At 39.3% G+C, this 23574-nt stretch overlaps 2 protein-coding genes across 8 annotated transcripts in view; one reads left to right on the top strand and one right to left on the bottom strand.

The window, feature by feature from the left end:
• Positions 1–1467: 1467 nt before the first annotated feature.
• On the top strand, positions 1468–9543 carry st8sia6 (ST8 alpha-N-acetyl-neuraminide alpha-2,8-sialyltransferase 6). The gene is given in 8 exon segments (XM_043235778.1): positions 1468–2133; positions 6039–6110; positions 6290–6370; positions 7308–7452; positions 7533–7539; positions 7542–7644; positions 7824–7916; positions 8357–9543. Coding segments are annotated over 8 exon segments (1077 nt in total). The 5' UTR covers positions 1468–2038; the 3' UTR covers positions 8838–9543.
• Positions 9544–12041: 2498 nt separating this feature from the next.
• The window catches only part of gjc1 (gap junction protein gamma 1), a 28395-nt gene continuing 16862 nt past the window's right edge, over positions 12042–23574 (bottom strand). For 5 of the 7 annotated variants that reach the window (XM_043225769.1, XM_043225734.1, XM_043225743.1 and 2 more), the window contains one exon: positions 12042–16053. In XM_043225769.1, the coding sequence (XP_043081704.1) occupies positions 14566–15999 (1434 nt within the window). In that variant the 5' untranslated portion in view covers positions 16000–16053 and the 3' untranslated portion in view covers positions 12042–14565. Of the gene's footprint in view, positions 16054–17515; positions 17634–19898; positions 20025–23574 lie in introns of those variants that run through there. The other 2 variants (XM_043225751.1, XM_043225760.1) reach the window with 2 other exon arrangements.

Below are 23574 nucleotides of genomic sequence, written 5' to 3'. Positions count from 1 at the left end.
GGAGAAGTGTTAAGTCACATGTTCAGATCACATTCATACTACACACATTTATACTATACTATAGAGAAGTTTTAATGGTTAAAAAGGGAAATGTTATACTCAGGAGTATATGATTTCAGACACACCCAAAAGAGTACTACAGCTCGGTGTTTACATTCATGTCTAAACTAATACTGCATGTTTTTGGATTTAAATGGTCGGGTGGAAATTAACAAATATTTTATGTGTGCCAAAACCAAAATTGATGTAAACTGCTTGTTCTTTCTGTTTAGCTCTCAGCTTCTGTCATGCCTCTGCGTCTGATAAACATCCTTCAGACATCAAGGATGAAGAAACGCCAGCTATAGAACTACATAAAACCTGTGAAATCATCCGCATAACCATCATATAATCTATTTTAATCACCATGCATCTTTATGCAACCAAAAAGGCACTTTTATTTTAGTTTAATTCTCTGCCAAAGATCAACAGCAAATCAGCAGAAAACAGCTTGAAAAGAATGTTTATGTGTGTGTGGTCAAACAGAGAAAAATTTCAAAGCATATAAAATGTTTACTGATGGATCACAAGAGTGTTTAAAAGTGACTGTGAAAGTGATTTTCTGTGGTCTCGGTGTGGTAACTGAGTGAACTGCTCACCATACTCTTTTATACACACTTAGATGAAGTTTGTGGCGTTGTCCAACTGCTTAAAATAGCAGCCACTCAACATCAGTTAAATATAATTTAATACAATGGTTGTATTGTACAGTTATTTTTGTTTTTTATTTACCATTTTGCCATCGGTCAGGATTACATAAGAGCCAAAAAGGAAATGTCTCAGTGCGTCATGAGCTTTTCCTCCAGCTCACGCATACAAGAAATTTCTTTATATTCATTCTCAATTCTTAATCAAGACATCTTTATCTGTTTTCCGTATTCATGACATCAATATGACTTCCATAAAGATGATGAAAACTATTTAGCGTGCATGACTTAGCTTTTTGTTTTCGTAGTCTGAATATAATTTCATATGACTGAAATGCATAGTGTGGAAAAAAAGGAGACAGAAAGCCACTAAGGTTTGTAGTGACACAAAGCTTAGTAAATGAATGTGTGAACTATCCCTTTACCGCTCTAATGTGCAATGCACACAGTTTCATTCAATATTAGCACTAACTGCTGTTCTCCTTAAACTCTTAGAAGAAAGTGGGGTTACTGGGAGGGGGTTATTTGATTGGCTGCAGTCTTTTGCATTCTTTGACCATCATTGGCTGAAATGAAGGGGGAAAACCCTTCTCTAGACTAGAACACACTGCCCCCTTCCTCCCAGTCAGGAGGTGCTGCCATGGGCTAATTCTGTACTCTGCACTCGTATTACCCTGAGAGGGAACAAAAAACAGTGTGTGTGTGAGAGTGTGTGTGTGTGTGTGTGTGTGTGTGTGTGTGTGTGTGTAAGAGACAGTGACATGAGGGAGGGGCAAGCAAGTAGTGTCCAGGGGGAGTGAGAGGGGGAGGGGTGGAGAATGCAGAAGAAGCAACAGCTTGAGATTTCTAGGGAACCGAACAGAAGAAAAATCTGAGCAGTTCCTACAAAACAAGGAAGTACAGAGGGAAGGATGAGGTGGAGAAGCATAGAAAAATACCAAAAAAATAACAAAGGAACATAGCAGCCAAGAAAGCAGCGGATGTATTCTTTTGTGAGACAAGAAGGCATGAGAAGAAAGTGGGCTGATAGAGTAAGAGAAGAGCAAAGCAGCAGAGAAGTCCTGAAAAGCCAGTAGAGAAAAGAGAAGGGGAAAAGAGAGCAAGTGGCAGTTAAATCAAGAGGAGGGAGGGAGGGTGAGGAGATTAACAGTCTGAGAGAAAAAGAGAGAGAGAGAGAGAGAGAGTAAAGAAAAGGGTGCAGTCGTCAAGAAACAGACTCTAAAAAAAAGAGAGGACGGCAGAGCACAAGAGTGAGTCGTTGGCAGCGGGACCATCCGCATTTAAATGAGAGTTGACGAGAGCACATGCATGTCAGCGGCTATGTGTGCGCTGAAGCTCGTGTGTGAGAGTGGATGCGCGTTATGAGGACTCTTATGCTCTGGCTCCTTCCTATCATCCTTCTGTGTTCCTTCTGCAGTGTGGCCTTCTGGATATTCCTCTCTAACAAGTGAGTATATCTGTTTCAGCCTGCGTCTGTGTATCTTATATTTCCTTCTATTTGGAGAGCGAACTTTAAAAGACCCGAGAGTTAAGGCACTGCTGGCCACCAAGACTGAAACGAAGTCTTTTCTGCCAAGTTAGTTACCCATCAGTTTTTACTAGGCAAAGGCCATTTGAATCTTTTTACTGTCAGACACACAAAGACATTCGATTAGCACAAGATTCCATTTCTTTGTTATGCAGGCATTTTCCTGAAAGCAAAGCAAGAAGATACTTTTGGGAAACAAAAGTTCATGGTTCAGTGTTTTAGAACGCTGGAAAGGTCTTAAAGTTAAAGTTTGTCGTTTTTTCTGTTTCAGTGAAGTTTTGTTTCACATTTCACATGAGTAAATAATTGAAGGTTTCTTTTGCTTGCCCTAACACTGATCTCTTAAATTCAATTACTTATAAAGTCATTCAACTTAATCACTAACTTTATCTTTTAGCTATTCAACAGCTTCATTTGTTCTGTCAGAGACATCTTTCTCTGTATCTACAGTCAAAAATATTTACCAAGATATTGCATGTACAGTGTAGCAATAATATTTTATAGTATATGTTGCAGGCATATCATAAATCAGTGAGAATTCTATTTAAACCAAAGTTATCTTTGTGCTATAATAGTTGTTAATGATTTAGTTGCCTTTTTAAATGTCAACTCACTCTTTAAAAAAAATAAATTTAAAAATTGCATTTTGAATATTTAATAACTTCAAAGAACTCAGTCCACAAGTAAATCATGATTTATAGGCTATACACTGCAATATAGTTTTGCAATTCATGGAACAGAACATTATTGACTGAAACATAATCAATTGTATTATAAATAACAACCATCTTCAAATTAACCAAGATTATTAAATTAACAACTAAATGCCATCTATTACATGCTCTCTATAAACATAATTATGATTCATCAGTCAGAGTATTTAGCAGTCAGATATATTCACTGGCAATGCTGTAACTCTTGTTGTATATGAAAACAACTGGCAACATCTTGTGTTTTACGTATTAATTGCATTGATATTCAGTATTAATATTAATAATATTAATGTAATATTGTTGCAAACTGTAAAGATTTTTTTTGTGATAATAACCTACTGATTGCAAATGATTTCTTACATAACACTTAATAAACAGTGTTTTTTTCCCAAATATTCCTGTGTATGCATAATATAGCCTAGAGCAACTGCATGAGAATGAAAAGAAAATGAACCTAAAAATGTATGCATATCAGTATCGAAATTAAAATTTGGCAGGGTGATCTTTCTTAATTTATTTTGCACATTTATTTTCTCAATCTTCGAGACAGTCTCCGTAACCCACTGGGTATTATCACAATCATCAAATTATCTAATTCCATAATAGATGTAATTTGTGTTTTCTCACTCTCAATTCAGCTGTAAAACAATAAGTGCATTAAACAGCAGACAAACGCGGTTTGTGGTAGGTTAGAGCATTCTGAAGCTTGACGTTGAAATTAAACGAAAAGACGGTAGACCAGGTAAAAATAGAAAAGTTCAGAGAAGTTGGATCAGCTAAAAATAGTTCTTCAAAGCAACATTTTCAGAAATATTACATTTTGAAATGTGGTTTCTAGTGTAATATTATATTGTGTGCCTATCATAGCCAGTAATTTAACATGCTATAATACTAGCTTTACATTGCTAGAGGAAATATATAAATGATTATCCACGGCATTACTGAGGGCAATGTTGTTGTTTTTTTCCGTCATGGCTGTGACCTTTCCCTTATTATGTGCTGTTACATTGGCAACAGCAGCCTTTAATCACAACAAGGCATGTGGGAGATTAAACTCGCTGAGAACTTCACGGAGGCACAAAATCATTGGGTGTTCCACCACAGTCAGTGTGAATTAGACCTCCGTTATTCAGGAGCCAAATTATAGGAAACTAACTTAAGTCTTTAATTTTGACTAAGTATATTAAAGGTGGATTTTGGTGAATTGCCTCTGTAATGTTACATATGGCTCACGAAGAGTAAACCTACAAATAGATTCCATCCTGAGTTTATAAAGTCAATGTCACCTGTTGCAGCTAACATCCCACGGAAGTTTTTCAGTAGTATGAAGGTAATTTAAGATTCTGCTCAACATGGATGTTTAGATATACTAAAGAACTGAAATGAGAACTGCTTTTTTTAATAGAAAATCATTCTTGATCACTCTGAGCTTTAATCAGCACAGTCTGACCATGCTTGAGGTGCAACTTAAAGACGTCTGGCTCTATTTTGCAAACAGCATGCAGGGAGGCAGAAAGTGATATGTATGATATCAGTGTTTTCTCTAGGATTTTTTCTAGGTATGGTGGCAGGACGGTTTCCCGTGGATCGTGTCTTTTCCCCCTGGTGGTTAAACCTCCCCACCCAAAAATCATGCGCACTCAAACTCAGAAATGAATTTGTTTGGCCTAAAATAGACATGTGAAATGTAAATAATAAAACATGAACCAAGAAATTAATGACAAGCAATAGCACAGACAAAAACGTTAACAAGATAAAAAATATACAGTACTTTAAGTTTCACAATTCAACAGTAAAATAACATTGGACAGTCTGCACTGTCTAAAAAAAACACACAGACAGCAGCAGGATTACTTAAGACTGCTGTCTCTTTTAAGACTTCATGCATGGATCTAATATACTACTTTACATGCATTTTGCTTCTCTACAGTTTATGTTCACTTAATAGCCTATACAGACTATGTATAATATAAACTCACTATGTTTACATGAACACTCGCCAAGACGGGTATCCTATTTGACATGTAGTCATACCGAAATTCAAGTCCTGCTCTGTCTCCTCCACTAATTAAAATTTCCCGTGGCGGGGATGATTTTTAGCGTGGTGGCACCCCATGGCAGAATGAATGAAAACAATGTGATACGGTGTAACAGAAAGTACAGAAAGTGCAAACTAAGATAGGGAGATAAAGGGATAAATATGTAGAGAGACAGAGACAGGCTGTCTGCAGTACACAAAATATTAGAGCTCTCTCACAGCCTGTCAAAAAACTCAAGGGCACGGGAACTAACTGCTGTTAACTCTCTCCCGATAAAGCCAATTGTTACTGATATTTAATCTCCATAGCCAGGATTTGTGTGAAGTCTGTGGTTGGGTTAAAAACTGTACTGAAAACCCAACAAATGCTTGTCAAAAAAATTTATCAAATACACTAGACACTGTGAAAGACAGACCAATAGATTTTTTCTGTTTTGGAGGAATGAACATATATATTTCATTAAAATTTATTACTGTTGTTAGTGCTGGATAATATAAGTTGCTTATTATCACGTGACAATACTATTACGGTTAGTTTTCATAATCATTGCTATATGATAACTTTGTGAAAATGTAACTTCATTACTTAATGAAATAGCATTTGCATATTTCATTTAATGTAATGTTAATAACGTTTCTGACAGATAATATCATGCTGTGTTTTCCTCACTGCTGTGGTATCCTGTAAGCAACCTGTCCATGGTCTTTTTTGATTACTTTTAATAGTAACAGATAATTCTATGATGCAATTAGTTCACGTCCTTTGTAAATAAGATAAGAAAAATACATAGCTAATACAAAATTGATAAACATTAAAAAGTAGAAAAGACAAGTTCAAGGGCATTTATCTGGCAACGCAGCGTTTCATTTTCTCAGTGATCATTGTTATTTTATAGACGCCAAACATTCTTGTAAACTGTCTAAACAGAACTATTGTGAACAGCAAATTAGTCAACCAGATAACAAAATCTATGTTTAAAGATGAAAAATTATCTAGCTTCAGCCATGACTGCAAGCATACTTACATATAAATGTATAATAAATGTAGATTTGAAATCTCTTTCTCTCTACAGTAATGTAATCCCTCACCCTTCCTCCAAGATTCCTCAAAAAAGTTCAGAAACACAATCTTGCAAAGGATGCAAGTAAGTATGAAAAGATTTATTTAGTTTAATAATTTATGTCTAATAATATAATCATTTCAGGTTTTTGTCTTATAGAAATTGAAGATTTTTAGAAATCACAGAATCTCTATTTTGGGAAGCATATGTTTGTGAACCACCACTGTATGTCATTTCTGTTTGTATGCGTTTGATTCTTTCAGAGACAGTGTATTAATTTCCAAGGCACTGGAGAACTACTCACACAAATGGAAAAAACACGAGGCAAACCTAAAAAGATTCAGGTAAAACAGTAGCCCAGAGCGGACCATGAGATGTTCTCATAAAAGTTAAACTGAGACGTCTGTGGCAAAGCTTTCTTGGATAAGAGTAAAAGTATTGTTCTGTTGATTATGGATCACATGAACCACACAAATATGCTACAGAAATGCTTACTTAAAGGGGCCACGAACTGAGAAACAAAAAATCCATTGATCTATTGAGAGATAAGTACTATAAAAACATCCTGTGAGTTTCAGAACTCTCATTAGTTTAAAATAGCTTGAGGAATGTACCACTCTATGATGTAATAGAGTGAATAAACCCCACCCCCACAGAAGAAGATCAACGCCTGCTTCTACATCACTGCCTGTTTAGCCCCGCCCACCGATTCACACATGCAGTATAAATGACAAGGGAGGCAATGTAGAAAACATGATACAGAAGCTCTGAAGACAACAAGATGCTGTGCAGCGCCACTTCACAGCGCTACATTAGGAAAAAGCGCAGCAATAATGTCTCGTCTTTGTCTCTTCTTACAGATCATTTGATATGTAATACATAAGTGAGTATTTATGCATTTTTAGCCTAAATCACAGCAGCGTCCATCTGTGAAGTATGTTGGCTGTCAAACACACACGAAGTGTTTACTTCCCAGACTACAATCTGCCATGCCTATGTTCTGATGAAGAGGGTTAAAAACAGGACAGAAAATAGCCTCTAAATTATGATGTTTTTTATATAAAAATCTTGAAAATATTACGAGTGGACCTCAGAGAACAGTACAAAATAAAAATCAGGCAGTTCATGACCCTGAAGAAACAGATCACCCAAAAATAAAGAAATTATCAAATTATCTGTTTATGTCGTTATTAAAAAAATTATATAAAAGTATACTTTTTCTATTTTTTCGATTTTTTACATGACTGCTACACATGAGACTGAGCATCTGTTTCCTTCCAGGTCATTACTGAGTAGCAAATGCCACGCTGTGTCAAAGGCTGTGGTCACACAGAGTAACACCCCACTGGGGTCAAATGTTATCTATGATGGAGAGCGGAGAAAGCCGCTGCAGGTGACACAAGCCCTGTACAACATCTTAGCTAAGGTAGTGTTTCAGTATTAAAACACAGGGTGAATTACTTGGTTTCTCTAATGAATTTGGAGTCACATTGTGTGTGTTTGCAGGAGCAGCCCTTGGAAATGCGACATGGGAGTCATGTGCCGTGGTGGGGAACGGAGGTATTTTGGCCAACAGCAGCTGTGGAGAAGAAATTAATTCAGCCCAGTTTGTCATTAGGTCTGTATTAGATCAACCCATGTTGAGTCCAAATGATCCAAAAATAAATTCAAGTTTCTATAATATTGGTGGCACCATAATTATTCCTGTTTTTATGATCCACAGACTGAAATGGTACCTCTTTCATTTTATTTCAGCAACAATGGCCTAATTAATCTCTGTGTAACCTTGCATTTTAGATGCAACCTTCCACCATTGGATAACAGATATGAGAAAGATGTGGGCAACAAAACCAACCTGGTGACTGCAAATCCCAGCATCCTCCATGAGAAGTGAGTCTGTGATTGTGTGTTTGGCTTTAGTGATGAAGAGATCCTTCTGTTTTAACAAAGAATCAGTTTCCTGCTGCTCTAAATGCAGCAGTGGTGCAATAATATTTTTATTTTTATTAAAGTCTCTCTCTCAGTGGATATATAATATTTCTTGACAAAAATACTGTTAATGATTGTAAATCTTATCCAATGATATAAAAGCAACTATAAACTGTAGTTAATAAGAAAAGATTAATAATTTCTCACCTCAGGAGTTTGTTATCCCACACAGCTGTCTTTTTTTTTTGGACGTAGCTTACGAAGACTATGAATGCAAATGTTTTAATATATTGTTATTGATCGGGTTTATCTCGTATTTCTTCTTTCCTTACTAAATACTAAACACACCGTTAACAGGACTGAATTAGAGTAAGGAATATTCTCCTCCTCATCTGTTGCAGGTACAGTGGACTGATGGAGCGTCGTCGTCCATTTGTGGAAAGCCTTTATCCTTATGGACAAGCCTTATTGCTGTTGCCAGCCTTCTCTTACGGCCACAACACACCCGTATCCCTGCGTGCCTTTTACACACTGGAGGACTTCAGCAGCAACAGCCCGCTGCCCATTTTCCTGAATCCGGAATACTTGAGGAGGTTGTCGAGGTTTTGGCGTGAGAGAGGCCTTAACTCGGTTCGTCCCAGCACAGGACTCATCATGGCCAGCTTAGCACTAGAAATCTGTTCAAACGTCCATTTGTATGGTTTTTGGCCCTTCAATAAGCATCCAAATGACAGTCGGCCGATCACCAACCATTACTACGACAATCGGGAGAGCAAGAAGAACGTGCATTCTATGCCGACCGAATTCGAACATTTATTAAAACTTCACAAGCAAGGTGTGATTCGCATACACCTGGGCGAGTGTCATCGCACGCGTAGTTAAAGACCTTGTCTGGAGTTTACTGCACACCACTAAAAAAATACCTCACAGTTCGATTAAAGACTACGGCAGGTGTCTGGAAAAACAGCTGTGAATGCGCACTGAAATTGTATTGCCTGTAAGCAGTAAGCCATGACCATGCACAAAACATATCATGTTTTTTTAGTTACTTTGACATAATCTTGCACACAGAAAGAACTGAAAACGAATGTAATTATTTTAGCCTTAGTATACTGTGAAAGAATTTAATTAGGAGAATGACTCTTGGAGCAGCAGCCCTAAACTCTGCCTGAGCAGACTTGCCTTAGTCAGCTTTTAACATGCTCGCTGTTGTTGGTCCTCCGGCTCTGTTGCATTCATCACAAGTGCCAGTCTGTCCTTTAGCAGCTTATTAGCAGTGAATGTGAATTTGATCTCAGGTGTGCAGAAATAGCTGTGATAGCAACATTGGATTATAATTCTAGACCTTGAATCTAGGGCTCAGATCCGAGTTTGGAGATCATAGAAATGTCTGGATCATTGGAAATACGACACTACATGTACACTGAGAAACAATAAGAAACATGGGATGTGGGTTAACGTAACTGACATGTGTAAAAGCTGACAATAGAGGTGAATTTCTAATGTGCCAATTTTGAATGCCTTGTCTGAGCATGATATGACTCCTGCAACACTCACTGTAAAGGAAATAAAATTTCCTTTGAATTAATACATATCAAAATGTGATTTCTTTCCTCCTTTACCTTTAAACCTTAAAAAATGCATTTCCGTCAACACTTACACACACACTCACATATTAGTACATAAAGGATAAAAGTTTTTGAAGTATTTTGGAAACCAGACTATTTTGGTTACCTTTGACTTTCAGTGCATTTCTTTTTGACTGAAAACACTCCTTGATGCATTTGATGTTTAGACAGGAGTAAACTACCTTTTTTGGGGGGGAAATATTCTTTTAAATCATCTGCAGAATTATTAGACTCATTTGTTCCAGTCTTAATTTGCTTTTCTCAAAATATTTTCCATTTGAGGGGGAATAAAGACTGAGGCATTCAGGGACAGACCGATAGTGAGTTGGCCAGCAGAAAGGCTTTTTGCGGTCAGATGTTCTCACTGGAGCTTGTTATGATAGAACAGCTTGGCAATTTGTGCCTTCTGAAATTCCTCTGCGTGTGAATAAAAGTAGGTGTTGACGGATGGGCCCCTATTACATAAAACTGTACCATCAAACTACAATGGACAAGAAGCCAGTGGACGCCATTCTTTTGGAAAGGTTTGTATAGATAAAGTCGTTGATGAGATGCCTTTGCAAAACAACTATCAACTAATCAGTACAAACAGCAATGCACAAAATACATCTGTGAGATGATACAGCCACAGTTCAATTCAATGTGTAATACTGGTTGCGAAGAAAAAGAATTATACATTTCCATGAAAATGTTGTTACATTTTTTTCTGCTGAAAAATTGGCTCTTTGTAATGATAAATATATAATGAATGTGCAAATGGTTATATGCACACAAAATATATTTACTTAAAGCGACAGTTCACCCAAAAAAATAAAAAATAAATTCTGTAATACTCACCATCAAACTCACCTGTATGAACCAAAAAGGACAACACAACACTACACTGAAAAATATACTTAAATAAATAAACGTTCTTTTGGTGTTCCATAGTATTAAAATATTTTGGGGTGAACAATCCCTATAATATTTGAATATGTGTTTTGTGACCCAAAACGGATTAAAGAGTTTGTAGTTATAAATAATCAGATGGAACGAATAGTATGTATATTTTATGTGCTGTCTGGTGCAGGAGAAATGCCAGAAAACTGTTGTGGGACAAAGACGAATTGGATGTATATATATATATATATATATATATATATATATATATATATATATATATATATATATATATATGAAACCATTAACTATGACTCAAACTAACTTGCTGATTTAAGGTAATTGTTAAGTTTTTTTCAGATTAAGGATGTAGAATATGGTCATGCAGAAATTGTGCTTTATAAACGCTAATAAACAGTAAATATGTTAATAGGCATGCTATTAAGCAACTGGTTAACAGTGAAAGTGGTCCCTATGCTAAAGCTTTACCGGAAACTCGGACAGGTTTTAAACAGCTGGAGGATGAGTAAATGATGAGGTTTTTTCCATTTCAAGTCAGCTTACTGCATGGACAGTGTTGCTAAAATGCCAAAATAACTTCTTTAAAATGTCATTAAATCTTGTGTGAAAATGTAATTAAACTTACAAACAGGTTTATGTATGTGTTTTCATACCCGGTTTCGCAGACAATGCCTAAGCCTAGTCCTAGACTAAAATGTAAATCTGAGCTGCTTCAAACTGAAAGAAACTTGCATTGACTGATCTTAAAGCATGTCAGTGTCTTGGTTTTTTCTTAAGATGCACCCCAGTAATGCTTTATTCTATGGCATGTTTCTAAAAATGTAAATGAAGTCCTAATAGAACTATGGCATAATCCTGATTTAGGCTAAGCCCTGCCTATGAAACTATGTTTTGGCCAACTCAAGCGAATGCTTACTGTCTACAACTACGGGAAACATAGGTGTGTTGATTAGTCAGAATATGACACCTTCCTCCCCCTTCTTCTAACATTATCTCTCTTCCTAACACTTGTGCTCGGTTGTCTGTGTTTTATCAATTTGCTGTCAAATTCGTGACCCTACAGAGGATAAGTGGTTTGGAGAACGGATGCAAGGCGTACACTTTTGTTTTTTGAAACGCTCTGCATTGCAAGCTGTTCTGCACACACTCGGGGGACTCCGTTCATGTTGGCCCAGCGACCCGGTTTTTCTGCATCTGTGTTACACCCTTTTAAGGGAAAGACATTCCCGTTGGGAACCACATTTGACACTACTGTTTTTTTTCTCCTGTGATCTGTTTATGGTTCATGAGCCAATCTGATGCCTTATGGAGTGCATTCTGAGAGTAAACCTGCTTAGACCAATTCCAAGAAAGAATGTTCTGGACATGATTAAGAGCGACAAACGCGGCTCTCCCCCGCGTTTCTCACACAAACACATCATCTGTCAAAAATAGAGATGAATAATAGGCTGACTCCTTCACAAGCCATCAAAATCACTCCTTTGACAGACAAAGAGACAATCGACACAGGTTCCTTTAACTGGCAATGTACATATTCTCTCTCAGACACATCACAGCATTGAAATTGATCTCATTTTATTAACAAAATAGCTCTGAACATGCAATTTCAAATCCAAAGAGAGGGTTCTCCAAAATTGGAAATAATTGTACATCGCTGGACAGTCCAGCTTGGCACATTAAAAGCATTTTTTTTCTCCCTCGTTTTTCAAACACAGTGACAACATTTACAGAAACACATACCAGTCAGGACAAACAAACGTCTTATCAAACACATTAGTGGCTTGATGATAACCAGGAAAGGGCAATAAATAGAAACGCATGCTTCCACATTCACACACGCTCGTCAGTAAGAATGCCATCAGCCTTCATTGTGACCTGCTGAGAAGGCTTGCTTTCAAAGCGATGTGTCAAACTCTGAAGTAAAGTAGCTTACTACTTCAGTTTCTTCCTCAGACAGCTGACAAAAGTACGAGAGAGGTTTTTCTTGAGGATCGCCTCGGCTAACCCCGACTCTGTGAACGCTCACACATTAAACGCAAACACGCACAGTAGTGCTCAGATGTGGGGCAGAGGGGTCTCTTATACTCACTCCATCTGGAGCACTCTATTATACAGCTGTTAGAAACCCCCACACATCCACATAGAAAAGGTCAAAGTAGTTACATTGCGGACTTCTTTTTCGCTTAGAGCTTTCCATTGGAAATTGCCCTCAAACATTCCTGCGTTCCCTCCCATGCAAAATTATACTCGATCATGACTAAGAAAAAAAGGATTCATTGAGCACACTGGGAAACATATTTGCACCGATCGACTAACAAATACAGCACATCGTTTTTTTTTTACTACGATTAAAGGCTGATTAAATCCTAAAAAATCCTAAAAAAACATTTTGTAATAAATCAAATCATACGGGCACTGTTGAATTTGAGTTCTGCGTATTAAAAAAGCTAATAAAAAAAGAAACCAAATCGATGTTGAAAAGTACAAACAAGTCAAGTCTCGCTTAGAAACCACAAATCTAATGCCACAATCTTCAGCATCAATAAACACTGCTGAAATGCTGATATGTAAAGGGTTTTTTTTTTAATTCATTAATCAAATACTAGTCACATGCACTCATGCAATCACTCCCCGCCGCCTCGTCCTCTGCTACACGCAAGCGCACACACGCAGGCACACACAATGGTGTTCTATGGCGTGTTTTCCTCAGTCCGCATGACTGCATAGTAGCTCGATGTCTTTGTGACAAACAGTATTTGGTCTCCCATGGCAATTGTCACAAATTGAAACATCCTACATAAAGGCAAAAGTCTCACAAAGTTGGAATGTGGCAGTAAGAGAGAATGGAAGACTCTTCACACAGTGTGTATAAATTGGTTTGCGTGTACCTTAGATATCTACATTGCATTGACCTGAAAGGCGTCACTGTTAAACTTTCAACCTCAATTTGAACCAAGTTAGACCTGCTACTTGGACTGGCTATATCAAGTCTGTTAGAGCCAGAGGATGTTCCCATGAATACAGGTTTGTTAGAGCAATTTTGTTTTAACAAAACACAGTGACTATCAGACAAGTCCATTTGAATGTAAAATGCATCTAAAAGTACAGGATTTCCAGACTTAAATTTCTAAAAATTTTCCCCCTTATACACCATTTAATTACTGGATAAATTTCTTTATAAAAATCATTCATAATTACTGGACTCACAAAGGGTAATAAAAAATCTGAGCACTTAAATAAATTTACCTTTCTTTTAATTTAAATAATTTCTTCTTCTTCTTTTTTTCTGGTCTGGAAATAACACTTTTAAAATTCAGTGTTATTTCCAGGACCGTGGGGAACCTGTATGTATTTATATGGCTAATAAGACTAGACTGCAAAAGCTTTCTTTACCAGTAGGGGATAGTACAAGAACAGAGTAGGATAGTGGATCCATCAGTGGAATATCCCAAATCTTGGTGGCTAGAAATACAACAGAGATCTCGAAGTAAGAGAAACTCTAAAACTGAAAGACACTGCTTCCTCAAACAACCACAGTGGTGAAAACATTTGCACTGGATGTGTTTGTATGTTTGTAAATGTAGATTTACAGCTTATTTCACAGGACTGTTTGTTGGGTCTTGAAGACCACAGTGTACCAGCACAGCATTGGTGTGTATCATTGCATTGTTATAGCTTGGCATCGTGCTGCAAAAGTTACTGTTTAACACTGGCAAAAGGAAGACAGCTGGTTTGGAATCGGATTGTAGCATTATCGCTCTCATGGAAGAATCCGATCGGAAGACTTTCTCAACTTGCTGCAGAGTTCCCAACTTTGAAAACGGATGGGTTTTTCTGGATTATGAGGGAATGTTCTCAGAGCTCAACGGGAGATCAAAAAAACAGTACAGCCCCCCCCACCCCATCTCATTCACAGAGAGTCTTTAAGGCACGCCCGAAAGCACTTCAAAAAGATATACAGCATTTTTCGAATCACGTGTTTGCAGTTATTGTAATCTGTGGGATGCACAGAATATTTTGTGCCTAAAAGAAAAACTTGCAGAACTGGGAAGATGGTGTGCACCACTGAGTGTAATGTTCAGTCAGATCCAGACAGATGGCTTGCCTTCTCCAGACTTGCTGCTGCTGCTGCTCCCAGCGCTCCCGGACTTTCCGTGCTTGGGCCGCTGCTTGCGCTCCTTCTGCGGTGCGGTGGTGATGTTGCTCTGAGGCTTCTCATCGATGTCATTAGTGTCGTTCATCTCGTCGTGGTTACTGCTGGCATGGTGCTGCAAGGTATAGGCTTGAATCGCCGCCTCTAACTGTATCACGTCTTTGTTTATGGGAGGCGGTCTGGCCTCACCTGCAGACGGGAAGTTGTCCTCATTGGAGCCGTACTGCTGCTGCTCCTCCTGGGCGATGTTGGCACGGTTCTGCTTGCACGCCATCTTGGCGTTGCTCAGGTCTGTGTACGGCATCGTCTCGGGCTTCACCACAATGTTGTACCCCGGCGGCGCAGAGGGAGTATTCCAGGAGAAGGGATAACCAACATAGTCTGCCTCTCGCACGCCGCCCCCAACTCCACCTCCTGGTTCCCCCTCGCTGAGAGAAGGCCCGCCCACTCCGACCGACACGCCCCCTGCCGCAAGCAGGCCAAGCTGGTACTCATCATCGGTGGCCGATTCGGTTCGTTTGCGCAGCGCATCGCGAATAGTTCCCACTCCCAGGTGAATCATTTCCCACAGGTTTAGCAGCAGGCAAAGGCAACTGACTCCGTACATGATTCGAAGGAAGATGGTTTTTTCGGTGGGGCGTGAGATAAAGCAGTCCACATGGTGCGGGCAGGGTTTATCTGAGCACACAAAGACTGGTTCCACTCGAAAGCCATATAACAAGTACTGTCCCGCCAGGAAGCCCGCCTCCAGGGCGGAGCGCGTCAGCAGCTGCAACACATACACTCGCATCAGACCATCGTCTCGAATCCGCCGGCGGCCATCGTGGCGCACTTTGGGTTTGGGACGCGGTGGCACCAGCTCACGACGTGTGTTGTCTATCTCAGGCACTTCGTAGATCATGGGGTCGTCTTCGCGTTCCTCCTCCCCGTCCTCATGTCCCGGCCGATGCTGCCGTGCACCAAAGTACATCTTTCTCGGCCTGCGCTGGGTGTATCCGCCCCCCACAGAGTCGCCTGTGGGTGGAGCCCCGGCCCCCCCGCCGCCCCTCAAATCCTCGTTGTGGGAGATCTTATTGGCCGCGTAGCCCATATAGAGCAGAGAGGGCATGGCGGACAGAATGATCTGGAAGACCCAGAACCGCACATGCGAGAGCGGCGCGAAGGCATCGTAGCAGACGTTCTCACATCCTGGCTGTCCCGAGTTGCAGACGAACTTGCTCTGCTCGTCGTAGTATATGGACTCGCCTCCCACCGCAGTTAGCACGATGCGGAAGACAACTAGCGCAGTGAGCCAGAGTTTCCCCACCGACGTGGAGTGGTGCTGGATCTCCTCCAGCAGACGCGTCAGGAAGCTCCAGCTCATGACGTCTGATGACAACGGGGCAGACAGCGTCCCACACTGCACAGCTCACAGACTCTGTGGACAAACGCAAAAGAGTTTTGAATGTAACTACAAGTTCATCATTGAAAATATTTACATAGAGTATGTGGAGCCTAATTACAGTATTACAGATAATAAAAGATATATTGTGTAAGGAGGAGGAGATTTCATTAAAAACAGCCATTTTTTTTATAATGGTGAAAGAGACATTAAAAAAAAAACAAAAAAACAGACCTTCTAGATATTAAAGCTATGAAGGAAAAATGTGATACATCTTTTGCCATTTACAGATTAGTTTTTATTGTCATTTTATTGATGATTTGACTTTTTGAAATGTTTTTCAAAATGGGAAGAAAACTAAAAATGTAAAACCTGCAAAAAAATAATTTTATTAATTTGTTTGAGGGGATGTTGGAGGTAAAAAAACACCCTCAAATAACACCATAAACAGAAACTGCTGACTAATTTCATGGGTTTAATGTTTACTACATTATTACTACAGATTCTTTTTGGCAAATGTGTTTCCATCTCCCATTATTTACTTTAATTCTTTTCCTCACAAGTCAAAACCAACTCAAGAGGGAATAAAAACCTTTATGCTAATTTGTGTGTGTGTGTGTTTTTTAAACTAGGCATTTCTATCACTCGTTTCTGATGTGGTATAATTCAAAATGGAAACATGGGAACGTGGGCATGATTAGAAATATGTGAATCTAAGACTTGAAACTTAAGAGGTAAAAGGCTAAATGTTTCTTTGAAAACTCTATAGATGTGCCAATAACTATTTTTATTTAAGAAATAAATGACCACATGTGACCAATAAATGGTCACTATTACAGTTACTATTTTATTAAATATTAAAAACTAAAATAAATAGTTTTAAATTCTACAAGCCCATTACATTATACAGTATGAAATAGATATTCATTTTGAGATTTGCTTAATACTATATAAAGTGTTATTAAATAAAGTGTTTTTAAAGAATGTTAGATGAAGAAAATATAAACAAATTAGGGAAATATGAAATTAGCCCTATAGAATATCCAAGAATGAGAATAAGGCTAATAACAGATATGGTACCAATACATGCCAATATTCATCCTTATATAATTCATAGTGTATTCTGCGAGATATATTGCTCAATAAAAGGTCAACCTAGTGTTAATAGACTCAATGAACGGAACTCTCTCTTTCACACACACATACGCAGACACAATTACCTTGAGCACTGAGCCTGAACCACACAAATCTTCCCTGAGGGAGAACAGCTGTGGTGAGCGGGTGAGTGTGTGACCTCTCGGGTTTTCTCTACTTGTTCTTTTTTTGCTTTCTTTTTAATGAATGTCTGAATTTCTTCTTCCAATAAAGTGATTGTATTACCATAGTAGGCAACGTCTTACCAAAGACAAGCGAGACATACAATATTATAACATCTCATTTAATGCACCCAAGTATATAGAACGCATGTTTGAGAGAAGACAACAGACTAATTTATTACTTCTCAAAGGTCACTGTTATCCAACTCAACAGGACCAGAGGGTCCAGGGCTTTCCTGTTCCTCCTGCCCAGAAGAGGACCTCAGCAGTGGGCATGCGCTCATGTGTACTAGCCCTTCACCTTTAATCTGCGTCTCACTGTGCTGGTAGAGGCACTAGGGGTGAGGAACATAGACTTAGAACGTGACTCATATGTAGGCACACAAACAAAGTACACACACATATACTGAAAATACAAAAGACGTACAGAAAATGAGAGGGATCCGCTGGTCACTCTGGAGCATCTGTCCTTGAATGACTGCTGTTGCTGTCATCTCACCATCACTCTTTCATTTCTTTTTCTCTATCATGCTCTCTCTCTCTCTCTCTCTGAAGGTTGAAATAGCACTCACTCCCAAAGGGAATAAAGGACTTTGTTTTGTATCTGTGCCTGTTGAATATGCTCGCTCACACACAGGCTTTGGCCACAGGGACTCAACTAACAACCATAAAATAATATAAAAATGTTCCTGTGTGTGTATTAGACATGCTTGAACAAAGTAAATTGTGCCTCAGCATTAGTATAGTGTCACTTTTATGATATGTCAAAGGACACTTGGGGGCAAGACATCCCTTTTGGTTTCATGCCAAGTTCATGCCAAAAAGCTCTGTTTGTTATGCTATCTGTTATGATTAATTCATAACATTACTTAATATGAGCTAAGAGTTATTAATTGTAAAAATAAAATTATCAACATCATAGAAGACAACTAAAATTAAATGCTTAATGACATTTCCACATAATCTTATAAGAGCTACTTTACTGTAAAATCAAAATAATGAATAACGATCACCAGATATATTTAAATCTTTTACTTTTCAAAGAAATTAATACTCTTATTTAACAAGGATGCATTAAATTCATCAAAAGTGTCAGCAAAGACATAAAAATAACAGAATATACTTTAGTGTATTTTTACTAGTGTATTCCCCTATCCTTGGGGAGCATAAATGGTACAGATCCCAAAATTTTAAACAGTAGTGTATATATTCTATACAGAGAACAAACTCACGCCACACAAAACAAAACGCTTAGTCCGGAATACATTAAGGCATTCCTGATATAATTGTTGATCCTATTCCCAGATTAAAGCCTGGGTCCTCTGTTACTCATGTCTCTCTCCAGCTCCACACACGCTCAGTTCTCATGCCCTGCCCCTTGGCAGGGACAGTGTACAAATTCAACAAAATGCCCCTGTTACCATGCCAAAGCCAATCTATAACCTTCATCCATCCATCCACACTCCCTCTCTCTCAGCCTGCCATCTCATTTGTTTATAGTGTGTCCCAGTCTTTTTTGGCTTACATTACTGAGAGCCCCACTGCACCCCTTCACAAATGTTCAACCAAAAATGTGTTCTTTTCATTGTATAACATAGTGTTTATTATTTAGTATTTTCAATAGTAAGATTAAAAGATTAGTTCACAAACAAAAAAATCCTCTGACAGCTCCAATATTACTAATACTGTAAATTGTAATAATATTGTTATATAGGATTGTTTAATTCTGGTTTAATATTTATGTAGTCCAAACATTGAATGACAACAAAAAAAATCATTCAGCACTTTCTGTAATATGAATTACTATATTACTATATATATTACAAAACTAATTTGAAAATTTAAAGCAGAGAAGTTAAATAGACAGATAAATAGATAGATAAGATAGATCTCCTTTAATAGTCCTTTAATATGTTTCATGTTCAGCAAAGGAAAGCCAAAAATTCATTCATTTTACCTGATTTAATTTTAATAATATTGTTTTACAGATTTGGAAAAGCAAAATTAATCCCAAACATTAAATCAGAAATCTGCTCACCCAACCTCATAACGTAAAAAATGTCATTAAGTATTTTGATTATTATTTGAATAGTTCAGTCTTAAATATATAAACAATAAATGGACAAAAAAAATCCTGTGACAACACTTACATTAATACACAAATTTTAATAGTGTTGTTTTACAGGTTAGGCTAAGTCCCAAGTAAACCAGAAATTTGCCCATCCTACCTTATAAAATAACAAATATTATTTTACGATTTTTATTATTACATGTATAGTTCACTCATAAACAAAAAAAGGAAACAAATCCTTTGACAACCTTTACATTATTAAAACGCTAATATACTGTTTTATGGGTTTGGACAAGCTAAATGCATCCCCTGCCTGTGATTCACTGGTTCACAGTGAACAGTGTCACATAACATAACACATGCCATCTACAAGGACACATAAGGTAAAGGTCCCACCGAGTTCACAGAAATACTTGAAGTCACGTCAGGTCAAACAGCACTGACGTGTTCGCCTGTTAAATCACCCAAGCACATGCTGTGAAAGTTGTACTCACACATACTCGACATTCTGTCTTTCCCTGTCTGCTTTCCCTCTTCTCATTTCTGTATCCTCCTCCTTTCTTCTCTTTAAGGAGCAGCCCTGGAGATCAGAGACCACTGACCTTACAGCAGCACCGGATACACACACACACATACATACTGTACGAGCACACAAAGCGTGTGTCGCCACAAAGAATGCGCAAGGGGGGAGACTCTCAGAAAAGTGCACAATAGCCCTTTACCCCAAAAAACTGGGTCAGAGAGGGTTGTGGTTTGAGGGGGGGAGTGTTATGGTTTTGATGTGGGAGGCTGGGTGGGTTAATATCCCTGACGGCAGGGAACAGACGATGATGAGGGGAGAACAAGAGAGGAACGCAAAATCAAGGGTGATGTTCAGCCTGTAACGAGAAACCAGAAGATTTCCACAACCTCCTTCCACAACATACACACACAAACACAAAGACATGCACACTTGTCACAGATAAGCGAGTAAACAATATCTCTCCCATAACCTTATCGCCTACCCCCTCCACTTCCTCTCTGAAGCCCCCTCTCTCTCTCTCTCTAACACTTTCACAGCACACTGCTGGAAGGAAGGGAACTTCTTAATGCTTGCTCTTGTATTCATCTGCCCATCTTTGGTCATGGCTTAAATTAGAGCTTCCAGCGATCTCCAGCGCTCACATTCTTATCCATACCCTGTTTTCCCTTTCATTCTTATCGCTCCTCACTCTCTCTTTATGTGTTTCTCTCACAGTAAAGAGAGAGACGAGATTACAATCACAGGATTTCACAGCGACTTCCACAGACAGTGAGTGGGAAAAATCTCATTAAAATTCGACACACATTTCCCATGTGTGATAAGGAAACAATAATTTAAATGTGTCTATGTTAGTTTGTAAAGAGAGAAGCTTTCTTGTGCTGGAATTTGCAATTAAAAAAAATAAAACTGTCCCTGTAATTATTATTTATTATGGAAGAGGTTTGTTGTAGATCATGACTATGTGAGAGATTTCCTGTTAAGTCAACATGAAATGTGATTAATTAATTCATGATAAAATCTGATAACAGCCTGAGGTATCTTCATTTTATCCTGTGCAATAAAGATCCTAGGTTTGGTCTCTCATACAGTCCCTTGTTCTCTTTGCTTCTTTGCTCTGAAAGGACTTTAAGTTAGAGGCTCTTACAATAAGCAGATGCAAAAATACTTTAAAATTAAAGCCGACTTACACACAGTGTAACTGCACAGACAGATAAAAAACTATAAAAAAATAAAAATATCTATATAGAAAACTAATATACTACAAAAGTAGCATGGTATTTATTTGTATTTATAAAATACCATTTCCAAAAAAAAAAATTATTATCTGAATTACACATTGTTGCACGATCAACAAGACCACTAATAAAACCTCATTGTCAAACTGTAATCAGACTGCATTGGCCAAGGTCTGTGAGTCTGATTCTCTAAAAAGTACTGACTCAACACTCACTCTGATGTATATTTTTGATTTATTTACTGGAGTCATTCTGTAATTGAACAACCAACTATGGTTGCACTGTAGATTAAAGAGCAGTGCTGTGGCACCAATAAATAAGTAGTGCCATCCATACATCCATCTTCTGCCCCTATCCAGGGCTGGGTCTCGGGGGCAGCAGTCCAAGTAGGGAAGCCCAGACTTCCCTCTCCCCAGACACTTCCTCTAGCCCTTTCAGGGGAACACTGAGGTGCTCCCAGGCCAGCCGAGAGACATAATGCCTCCAGTGTGTCCTAGGTCTTCCCCAGGGCCTCCTATTGGTGGGACATTCCCGGAACACCTCCATCGGGAGGCATCTGGAGCGGATGCCCAAGCCAGTAGCAGTGGGTCTACTCCAAGCTCCTCCTGAGTGTCCGAGCTTCTCACCCTATGTCTAACGGAGTGCCCAGCCATCCTATGGAGGAAACTAATTTCAGACACTTGTATCCGGGATCTCATCCTTTCGGCCATGACCCAGAGCTCATGACCATAGATGAGAGTAGAAACGTAGATCGACCGGTAAATCAAGAGATTTGCCTTGCAGTTCAGCTCCTTATTCACCATGACAGACCAGTACATCGACTGCATTATTGTGGAAGCTGCACCATCTGGTGATCTCTCGATAGTTAAACTCCTCCACCTGAGACAGGAACTCACCCAACCTGAAGGGGGCAAGCCACCCTTGTCCGACCTCAGAGATGCTGATTCTCATCCCAGCCACTTCACATTCTGCTGCAAACCACCCCAGTACACCCTGTAGGTCCTGGCTAAATGCAACCAACAGGACAACATAATCCGCAAAAAGCAGAGACGAGATCCTGTGGTCACCAAACCGGACACCCTCCGGCCCCTGGCTGCACCTAGAAATCCTGTCCATAAAAATAATAAACAGGATCGGTGACAAAGGGCAACCCTGCCGGAGTCCAACATGCACCCGCAACAAGTCTGACTTACTGCTGGCAATACGAACCAACCAAGCTCTGATCATACAGGTACCGGACAGCCCTTTGCAAATGGCCCTGTACCCCATATTCCCAGAACACCCCCCACAGGACACTGCAAAGGACCTGGTCGAATGCCTTCTCCAAATCCACAAAGCACATGTGGACTGGTTGGGCAAACTCCCATGAACCAGTACCTTGCCGAGGGTATAGAGCTGGTCCAGTGTTCCATGACCAGGACAAAAGCTGCATTGTTGCTCCTGGATCCGAGGTTCGACAAATCAGACAAATGATCTTCTCCAGTACCCTGGCATAGACTTTCCTGGGGAGGTTGAGGAGTATGATCTCCCTATAGTTGGAGCACACCCTCTAGCCCCCCTTCTTAAAAAGAGGAACCACCACACCGGTCTGCCAATCAAGAAGTACAAGAAGTCCTCCGTCTCCACGTGACGCTGCAGAGGTGTGTCAGATAAGACAACCCCACAACATCCAGAAACCTAAGGTACTCTGGGCGGATCTCATCCACCCTCGGTGCTCTGCCACCGAGACGCTTCTTAACTTCCTTGGTGACCTCAGCCAGGGTGATGTGTGGGTCCTCCTTTGGGTCCCCGGCCTCTGCTTTCTCAGTGGAAGATGTGTTGACGAGACAGAAAAGATCCTCAAAGTATTCCTTCCACAGCCAGACAATGTCCCCCAAGAGACCCCAAGAATGCAGTCTACTCCTCTCTGTCATTCGGCCCTTATGCACAAATGACAGTGAGAGACCACTTCCCAACCCAAAGGCGCAAAGGAGGCGAACCTCTCACTTACTAGGGTGAACTCCAACACATGGCGGCTAAGCTGGGGAGCAATGAGCAAGCCCACACCAGCCCACCACCTCTCACTGCGGGTAACACCACAGTAGTGGAGAGTCCAGCCCCTTTCGAGGAGATGGGTTCCAGAGCCCAAGCTGCGCGTGAAGGTGAGTCCGACTATGTCTAGTCGGTACCTCTTAACCTCCCACACTAACTCAGACTCCACCCCCTCCAGAGAGGTGACATTCCAATAAGTAGTGTTGGAAATCCTATAGTATTTTAAGGATGCAAATTAAAATATATTAAAGATTATGTTTCACCATAAATCCTAATTAAAATTGACAGATGCCAAAACTGATAATTCTCTCTCAAATAATGCAGTAAACTTGTAAACTATGCAGGAAGCCCTCTCATCTGGTATATTATAATAAAAATACA

This window comes from Puntigrus tetrazona, chromosome 3, assembly GCF_018831695.1.
Source record: "Puntigrus tetrazona isolate hp1 chromosome 3, ASM1883169v1, whole genome shotgun sequence".
Classification (NCBI taxonomy): Eukaryota; Metazoa; Chordata; class Actinopteri; order Cypriniformes; family Cyprinidae; genus Puntigrus; species Puntigrus tetrazona.
Note: the sequence above shows the minus strand (reverse complement) of the source record. Positions and strands in the feature narration are given on the sequence as shown.